General features: G+C 41.8%; 1 protein-coding gene across 1 annotated transcript in view; it reads left to right on the plus strand.

Annotated features, from left to right (window-relative positions):
- FLCN (folliculin) overlaps nucleotides 1-9,102 on the plus strand; it is a 39,682-nt gene extending 30,580 nt beyond the window's left edge. The window contains exons 11-12 of the mRNA XM_073636313.1: nucleotides 1,399-1,504; nucleotides 5,710-9,102. Of these exons, the coding sequence (XP_073492414.1) occupies nucleotides 1,399-1,504; nucleotides 5,710-5,911 (308 nt within the window). The 3' untranslated portion in view covers nucleotides 5,912-9,102. The remainder of the gene's footprint in view (nucleotides 1-1,398; nucleotides 1,505-5,709) is intronic.
- The last annotated feature ends 1,054 nt before the right edge of the window (nucleotides 9,103-10,156 follow it).

A 10,156-nucleotide genomic window follows, 5' to 3' on the forward strand; every position in this document is an offset into this window, starting at 1 on the left:
TGATTAGTCACAGCAGAAGCCGATCAGCAGGTGCCGGCCAATGGATGTCCGCCCCCACCCACTGATCAGCGGGGAGAACGACAGAACACAGCTCTGCCTATGTAAACAAGGAGGAGCTCTGTCCTGTCAGCGGAGATGTGCTGGATTTTGATTCCCTGCAAAGCACATCTCCTAGTAAAAGCAGCACATAGTAAACACAAAAACACTGGCTAGGCACACAATAAACCCTTTGATCGCCCTAGATGTTTAACCCCTTTCCAGCCAGCGTCATTAGTACAGTGACAGTGCATATTTGTAGCACTAATCACTTTATTAGTGTCACTGGTTCCCACAAAGTTCCAGATTGTCAGCCACAATATTACAGTCCCGTTTAGAATTTTCTGATCGCTTCCATTAAAGAGGACGTAAACCCTGGCGGGTTTTATGTCCTCTTTATTTCCCTGCAAAGGTAAAGCATAGTAGCCCATTATGTGTCACTTACCTGACACCGAAGCCCGCAATGTCTCTGTTGTCCCCACTAGCAGGGAGCGTCCATCTTCGCCCTTCTTCCTTCTGGGGGCCGCGAACTCCGGCTCTGTGACTGGCTGGAGTGGCGTGACGTCACTCCCGCGCCAGTCACAACATGACCCCTATTGGAAACGGCACACTGTGCCCTTTCTAAAGGGCGCATGCGCTGTAGTCATCGACACTCGTCTTTTTAGTAAATATCTCCTAAACCGTGGAGGTTTAGGAGATATTTCAAGAACCTACAGGTAAGCCTTAATATAGGCTTACCTGTAGGTAAAAGTGGTTGTACAGGCTGTACAACCACTTTAATAGTATAAAAAAAATGAATAAATAAAAATTTCAGCATAAATGCCATCGTTTGTAGATGCTATAACTTTTCTGCAAACCAATCCGTATACGCTTATTGGGATTTTTTTTTTTACCAAAAATATGTAGCAGAATACATATTAGCCTAAATTTGATGAAATTAGATTTTTTATTTTATTGGATGTGTTTTTATAGCAGAAAATATTGCTATATATTGTTTTTCTTTCAAAATTGTCGGTCTTTTTTTTGTTTTATAGCGCAAAAAATAAAAACTGCAGAGGTGATCAATTGCCACCAAAAGAAAGCTCTATTTGTGGGGAAAAAAATACATCAATTTTATTTGTGTACAGCGTTGCACGACCGCGCAATTGTCAGTTAAAATAACTCAGTCCTGTATAGCAAAAAATGGCCTGGCCATGAAGAGTGGGGGGGGTAAACCTTCCGGAGGGCAAGTGGTTAAATTGTAAAGCTCTGCACAGACTGTTATAAATCCTGTATAATAATAATAAGTAACATTCTGATCATAAGTTTAGATCTTTACCCTGATGAAGTATCTAAAAAGTATTTTTTTTTTACATTCGGCAGTCGGACTGACCATCCTGAACAAGATTGAAGCTGCCCTGAGCAATGAGAACCTGTCTATGGATGTAGTGGACCAGTGTCTGGTTTGCCTGAAAGAGGAGTGGATGAAGTAAGGCTAATACTAATACATAGGGACAGCCGCTGCTTCCCCATAGGATAGCATAGTCTGCCTGCACCCACCACCAGGGGGCACCAGCCACATAAACAAGCAGCCCATTCAAGCTTTTGTGAATGAGGCTTAATTTTTTTTTTTTTTTTAAAGTAACGTATGTGTTTTTTGTTGATGCCTTTTACTTTAATAGCCAGAGTCTGCTGACTACTTTTGTCTGAGTGCTTCCATCTATGAGAGACGGCCAGTGCCGGCTTGTTTTGTTTCTAAACAATGTCATGTGATCACTCTGACCTCATACAGCCATGATGATGACGGTTCTCTGACTCTTCTATCTGATAGCATGGCTTCCAGGTGCTCCATTCTTCTATGGGGACCTTTGTTAACATATCCTCAGCACCGGGCATTGATAACAGGGAAGGGTAAGATGGCAAAATATAGGAAGAATTTTTTCTTTTTAAAAAAACATATTTTTGGAGCTTTTGATCTTCTAATAGTTAACAGGGTCAAATCGACAATTCTTTTCAACCGTAGTGATTAAAAAGACATAATTAAAAGGGCAGGGTGGACATTTTTTTATCAAACAAAATTCCATTGTGAATGTGGTTTTTATTCAGGAAATTCCATTCCTTTCCAAACTGAATGTTAAAAGCAAACACGATTTTTAAGTACAGTGGAACCTCGGATTACGAGCATAATTCGTTCCAGGACTATGCTCGTAATCCAAAGTACTCGCATATCAAAGCGAGTTTTCCCATTGAAGTCAATGGAAATGAAAATAATTTATTTCGCATTGACTTCAATGGGATGCAATACCGCATGCGGCCAGAGGCGGGGGGCACCGAAAAGCCTCGGAAACGGGCGAAAAGTCCCGAGCACACTTTGGCTGACCACGACAAGACTCGTTCACGAGCCTTTCTGAGGTTTGCCGAGGTCAGCCGAACTGTCCTCGGGCCTTTCCGTGCATTTCCGAACGCCGACGATCAGCGCTGTTCGGCTCCGGCGCCCCCCCACCTCAGGCCAAAAGCAGTACTGCACACTGCTTTTTGCCTGAATCCTGCTCGTTTTGCGAAACGAGTTAGGATTTCTAGAAATACAGTGCTCGTTTTGCAAAACGCTCGTTAACCACATTACTCGCAAACTGAGGTTCCACTGTACTTTCAAACGACATTAGACATAGACGCGGGGAATGTTAGGACGATGCTTTGGTGTGAGACCTAGGGTTACAGGAATGCAGGGGGGGGGGGGTTAGTGTTAGAGTCAAAGGGAGGATGTTAGCAGGACAATTAGTCTTCGACCCCTTTCACACTGGGGCGCTTTGCGGGCGCTACAGCGCTAAAAATAGCACCTGCAAAGCGCTCTGAAAGAGCCGCTCCTGTCTCTCCAGTGTGAAAGCCCCGAGGGATTTCACACTGGAGCAGTGCGCTGGCAGGACACTAAAAAAAGTCCTGCTAGCAGCATCTTTGGAGCGGTGTGTATACCGCTCCTCCACCGCTCCTGCCCATTGAAATCAATGGGACAGCGCGGCTATACCGCGGCCATAGCGCTGCTGCAGCAGCACTTTGCGGTGGTTTTAACCCTTTCTCGGCCACTAGCGCGGGGGTAAAAGCGCCCCGCTAGCGGCCGAATAGCATTGCGAAATTGGCAGTAAAGCGCCATTAAAATTAGCGGCGTTTTACTGCTGATGCACCCACCACCCCAGTGTGAAAGGGGCCTTAGGGTTACAAGGAGGATGTTAGCGGGTGGGTTAGTGTTAGGGTTACAGGGAGGATGTTAGCGGGAGGGTATTAAATTACAGGAAGGACTAGTGGGAGGATTAGTGTTGGGGTTACAGACAGGATGTTAGTAGAAGGGTTAGGGTTACAGGGAGGATATTAGCGGGAGGATTAGTGTTAGGTTTACAGGGATGATTAATGTTAGGATTATAGGGGAGGTTAAGACCCATACACACTTATACACATCAGATTTTCTGCTGATTTTTGTCTTCAGATTTGTCTTCAGATTTACCAAAAAAAAAACATGTAGTGCAATGGCCTACCTGATTGCATAAAAATTGAAACTCCTAAAGTTTGACCTCCATATTATATGGTTTTGGTAAATCTGAAGACAAAAATCTGCAGAAAATCTGATAGTGTGTATGAGGCTTAAGTGTAAGGATTAGGGTTAAAAGTACAAGGAAGGAAAGTGTTAGCATGATGGTTATCATGAGAAATAGCTTTTGGGGTTACAGGAAGGGTTCACGTGTTGTGGGATTTAAGGTGACCATACGCACTTACATTTTTTTTTAACTGATTCTTGTGCAATTTTTTTTCAAAACAATCAAATCCACAGTAGAATAGCTGTAACTTCTCTTCTGACCGATTCAAACTACATTTCAATCAGATTCCAATAAACTGACTTGGTAAGCCATGACTGAGTATTATCGATCATTTGACATCGATTGGCAGCACTAAGATACTATGGTTTACGAAAACAATTATACTTTGCTGAATCAGATTATGAATGAGATTACCTAATGCAAACAGATGTGATTGGTCATTTATGATTGTAAGCTATCACTGTATATTAACCATGAATCCTTGTGTGTGGCATAATAATCAAATGAGTTGTTAACTATAGATCGATTATTCCTATTGAAAGAGATCAATTGGAAAAGAAATCAATTATTTATTATCGTGTGTATGGCCATCATTATTGTTGGACATCAGTCTCTCTGTGTAAAGAAACGACAAGCTTCACTCTTCTGGCACTGAAGCTATTTTATCGATTTATTTCGGAGGCCTTCCTATCTCTGACAAAAAAAAATTGTTCGTTTTTTCGTTTTTAGTTTCATTCGTTTTTTTTGCTTTTTTCGGAAATTAGGAAATTCGAAAATTCGAATGTCCGAAATTCAAAAATTCGTAAATCTGAAAAAAAGAAAGAAAATCAGTAAAATTCGAAATAATAACTAACTAATAATTTCTAACTATTACATTTTAGGTATTGGAATTTTCTTTCAAATTTGGCTGTTTGTGAACGTAACAAATACAAATTTATCTGAAGTTACGAATTATCCGAAATAACGAATGCTGCATCTAAACAAATGGAATGGAACAAATTAATAATTAATAATAATAAAAACGTATTATTATTATTATTATTATTATTGTTATTTAGTATTATTATTAGATCGTTCTGTTCCATTCGTTTAGATGTGGCATTCGTTATTTCAGATAATTCGTAACTTCGGATAAATTCGTACTCATCATGTTCACAAACAGCCAAATTTGAAAGGAAATTCCAATACCTATAATTTAATAGTTGGTTATTATTTCGAATTTTACTGATTTTCTAACTATTAAATTATAGGTATTGGAATTTCCTTTCAAATTTGGCTGTTTGTGAACGTGATGAGTACGAATTTATCCGAAGTTACGAATTATCTGAAATAACGAATGCTGTATCTAAACGAATGGAACGTAACGATCTAACAATAATAAAAACAATTTGTTATCTCGGATAATTCGTAACGTCAGATAAATTTTTATTCGTTACGTTCACAAACAGCCAAATTTGAAAGGAAATTCCAATACCTATCATTTACTAGTTAGTTATTATTTCAAATTTCTTTCTTTCTTCCTTTCCTTTTCTTTTCTTTTTTTTTTTTCTTTCTTTCTTTCCTTTCTTTCTTTCCTTTCCTTCTTTCCTTTCTTTCCTTTCTTTCCTTTCTCTTCTTTCTTTCCTTTCCTTCTTTCTTTCTTTCTTTCTTTCTTTCTTTCTTTCTTTCTTTCTTTCTTTCTTTCTTTCCTTCCTTTCTTTCTTTCTTTCTTCTTCTTTCTTTCTTTCCTTCTTTCCTTCTTTCCTTTCTTTCCTTTCTTTCCTTTCTTTCCTTTCTTTCCTTTCTTTCCTTTCCTTTCTTTCTTTCTTTCTTTCTTTCTTTCTTTCTTTCTTTCTTTCTTTCTTTCTTTCTTTCTTTCTTTCCTTTCTTTCCTTTCTTTCCTTTCTTTCCTTTCTTTCCTTTCTTTCTTTCCTTTCTTTCTTTCTTTCTTTCTTTCCTTTCTTTAATGAATTTGGAACTAAATGAATTTGTCAAAATTTCTTTTCTTTTTTCCTTTTCCTTTTCCTTTTCCTTTCTTTCTGAATTTGTCAAAATTGTTAAAATTTGTTAAACGAATTGCATATGTCTAGTGTGTATGTCGTGTAACTGGGTTTCTTTCTTTCCTCAGTAAAGTGAAGGTCCTGTTTAAGTTCACCAAAGTGGACAGCCGCCCTAAAGAAGACACCCAGAAACTGCTTGGCATTTTGGGGGCTTCAGAGGAGGATAACATCAAGCTGCTAAAGTTTTGGATGACGGGACTCAGCAAGACCTACAAATCGCACCTGATGTCCAGCGTGCGCAGCCCCACTTCTTCTGAATGCCGGAACTGACTTTCTTGGATCCATCTGGAGCCTTCAAAGACTGAGCTCCAGCCAGCAAATTCAAAGCAGTATTTTTACCCACCGAGTATGTTTTATACTCTTGTCTTCCAGAGGCCGAATGCCAGATTTTATTTATTGCTGTAAACGTTTTAGAAAATGTACTCGCAGCTACTTGCTTCTAATCATGATTGGGAAGAGAATGAAACACACATTGGACTCAATGATTTTGGTTTCAGCATTTTCCACGATTAAGAGATGCTAGGACTGCAAAATGTTATGTGTAGCCTATGACTGCAAGGAAACCCTTGTATTGAAGTCAAGTGCCAGGACCACCTCAAACGGCAAGGACTATATATCAGGTTAGGAACTACCCTATTCCCCATTCTAGAGTTTGTGTCCTATTGGACAACATGAAGCATATGTAAACCCTAAGGCTAGGTTCACACATCTGCGGGTGTGGGAATCAGCGATTTCTCCCACCTGCAGTGAAAACGCACTGCTCTGTGGAATTCATTCTGCATGGCACGACCATGCAATTCTCCTGCAGCCGCGTTTTGGAAAAGCTGCAGGCACTTTTTTTTTTTTTCCTTGCAGGCACAACAGCCTATTCATTTGAAAGGGCTGCCGTGGCTGCACAAACGCAGCACGCAAAAACACATAGGTGTGAACCTAGCGTAAGGGCTCATTCACACGGGCATACCGATCCATACCCTTGAGCGAGGGACTGCTGCAACCCCCCCCCAGGCATGCACAGGTGTTCAGTGCAGGGGTGTGCAGGCAGCTCGTTGAAATCGACAACACGCTGCTGGCTGCACAAACTACCACACCTATTCCAGAGTGCACATCTGTGTGGGACTGATGTATAGATCAGAATGCTGACAGACTGCGTTCCAATCTGTGCGTCACACCCAGATGGATCTACATTATGCAATGCACTTGCAGGTCCATGCAGCCAATCACCTGTCATTGATTTCAGCGGGCTGCCTGCATGGAAACACTTGTGCATCCTGGGCACCTGCAGATGGCAATTTTCATGGCCGTATGGATTGCTACACCCGTGTGAATGAGCCCTAACAATGAACTTTTCTTGGAGAAAGAGCCAGCTGCGCTCCAGAAATATTCAAACGCTGGCAGCTTTATTGTTCCTGCCAAACAAAAAAGTCGCCAACCAAACTAACAACCTCCTGCGCTCAAGATAGATGTTTCGGCAATGATGTACCTTGGATCTTCAATAACTCCAAGTTTTGGCAAAACTTTGCAGCCCCCTAAGAACTGGGGAAACCCAAAAGAAACACTGGGGGAGAAAAAAGAGGGTGCACTATTGAAGTAATAAAACAAATGTATACTTACCGTATTTATCGGCATATAACATGCACATTCGTTTTAAGAGGGAAGTTTCAGGAAAAAACTAACATTTTAAATAAGGAACTTTGAAGTAAAATAAGGGTCAGTGCCCATCTGCAGCCTCACAAGTGCCATTAATGCAGCCTGATCAATGACCATCTGCAGCCTCACAAGTGCCATCAATGCAGAAGCCTCACCATTGCCTTCAGTGCTGCCTGATCGATGCCCATCTGCAGCCTAGAGGGGACAGGGAGGGGGGTGGGACGAGCGCCGACAGATTACATACAGTGAGAATCTCCTATGATAGACAGAACAGTGGTCCAAGAGACGGGACTTTCTATTACAGAGGCTGCCAAATAAACAGGAGATTCTCACTGTATGTAATCTGACGGCGCTCGTCCCGCCCCCCTCCCTGTCCCCTCAGAGGCAGCTAAAATTTAAGTATTGGCGTATAACATGCACACACTATTTGCACCCAATTTTCAGGGTGAAAAAGTGCATGGTACACGCCAATAAATACAGTATATGATTTCCAAGCTCATCAATGTCCACGGTGTCCTGCATTGGCCTGGTCCACTGTGTGGATCCCAACATAGGGTAGACACTTAGAATAACTAACACGCTTCGAGTGGCTCTAAGCGCGTCAGTCATTCTAAGTATCTTCCCTACGTTGGGATCCGCACAGTGGACCAGGCGATGCGAGACACTGGATATTGATGCGCTTGGGATCATATGATGTTTGTGAGTATACATCTGTTTTATTACTTCAATAAAAGGTTTTATAAAGGCCAGTTCACACCATAGAAACGCAGTCCGAATCCGCTCCAGATGCTTTTTTTTGCATGTGCGTTTTTGATGCATTCCAGTGCGTTTTTGATGCAGTCCAGTGCATTTTTTCCCCCCTTTTTTTTTTCTTAACCCTAAATAAGAACATAGGTGTTCCAGTGCGTTTTTTGTGCGTTTAGGTGAGTTCCCGTGAGTTTTTGGTGCTTTTTACAGCGTTCCAGTACAGTCCAGTGCAGGAAAAATGCAGAATGTTCTACTTTTTTTTTTTTTTTTTCTGGAACGCACTGGAACTGCAAGCACTATCATGAACTATGCCATTGAAAACCATATAACCTACTTTCTATGCATTTTTGATGCAGAAAAAAACGCGCTGGACTGCATGTGGTGTGAACTGGCCCTAAGGGTAACGCACAATGCTGGTGTGGCCTCCTCCCCCCCCCCCCCCCCCCCCCCCAAACAAAAAGTCACGCCTGGGATCACCTCTGACTCCTTGCACCTAAAAACTGGGCTTCATCATAAAGGTGAGGAGGAGCGGGAGTGAAGGGATATACATGCAGTACATAGTTGTGATGGGTAAATGATGACATTTAAAGCAACAAACACAATCGTATTACATCTAGCTCCATCAATACTGGAAATAGGACATCATTTGTATGTGTTTTATTCATTTCTTGATTTTAAACTTTTGTAATAAAAGCAAATATTTTTATTATATTATAACGCTCTCACCAGAAGAGGTTAATATGTAATACTTACTAGGAGAGATGTTTCACCTAATATAGCCTTCAGTAGTGATGGCGGGGCAGAGGAGGAGGTCCCAGATGGGCAGTCTTTGTCCAGAACGATAAAGTTGCCAGCATTTGATCCTATCCAGGGTGCAGTCGGCTCCTCCCTTTCTCTCGGACTTGTGTGATTTCTGAGATCTAGTATGAGCCCCTGTTGAAATGTAGCACCTGTATTTATAACCTGATTCAGGGTTTGGGAGCAGCGTCCTCTGCATTTCTGCCGATGAACGTCTCTTATTTGTACCTTTTTGTGTGGTCTGTTAAATATACCATTGAAAGTGTAAAGTTTTGTTTGTCCTGTGCTCACTTCCTGTGTAATTTTCAAAGAGTCTTATTAGCCCTCCTAGTTCTTATCTTGGATACCAGAATAAAGCAGGCAATACACTAATCAGACTACGGCACGAACCGGGCCTAGGTTTGATCAGTGTGTGGCCGTCCTCGCTCAACAGAAATCAGGTTCTGTCGAAGGGACATGTTAGGAAATGTGCCACCAATCAACAGCTCCAGCCGATGATCAGACTATTTATGACCGTGGTGGGTGCCGCTGTCAGAACACCCACTTAAAGTGGAGTTCCACCCACTTTTACAACTCTTCAGCATTCCTTTACTAAACTGTGCACTGTAAACGAATTGGATATTTTTTTATTTTTTTTTCTCAGCACTTACTGTATATCTGCTGTATTCATTTTTCACTTCCTCCTCCCTGGCCGTGGCCCATCGCATCATTTCCTGTTTGCAATGCCTTCTGGGAAGGGGCGGCAACTTCCTCTGACACTGCCGTTGCTATGGAAACCTGACCTGAAACCTATTACACTGCTTGTGCTGCACTGAGCATGTGCGAGATCTGCAAGGATGAGATCCAGGAAGAAATACAGTCTGGCTTCAGATGCCCACACTTAAGATGGCCACAACCTGCTGTAAGTTTATAAAATAACAAACTACTGCTATAAACTATAAACAAAACAGACCTTAGTATACAGACTAACTTTACTAGAATACATTAAGCTTGTGTATTATAGTAGTATTTTTATTTATAAAGTATCATTTCGGCCGGAACACCACTTTAAGCTCTGGAGGGTCGTACCCCCTTCATGATCAGACCATTTTTGCTATTTAGCACTGTGCTACTTTAACCAGTTGCTGACCGCCGCACGCTGATATACGTCGGCACAATGGCAGCGGTGGGCAAATGGGCGTACCTGTATGTCCCCTTTAAGAGCCGGGGATAGCAGGCGTGCCTGCCGCGTACAGCGTGACCGTACTGGCGGGACTCTATGTCCGCTGGTTTCCTGGCGATCATGTCACGGAGACTCAGAAAGGGGAAGTGACTATGTAAACA

This window comes from Aquarana catesbeiana, linkage group LG06 (assembly GCF_042186555.1).
Source record: "Aquarana catesbeiana isolate 2022-GZ linkage group LG06, ASM4218655v1, whole genome shotgun sequence".
In the NCBI taxonomy this organism is placed as follows: Eukaryota; Metazoa; Chordata; class Amphibia; order Anura; family Ranidae; genus Aquarana; species Aquarana catesbeiana.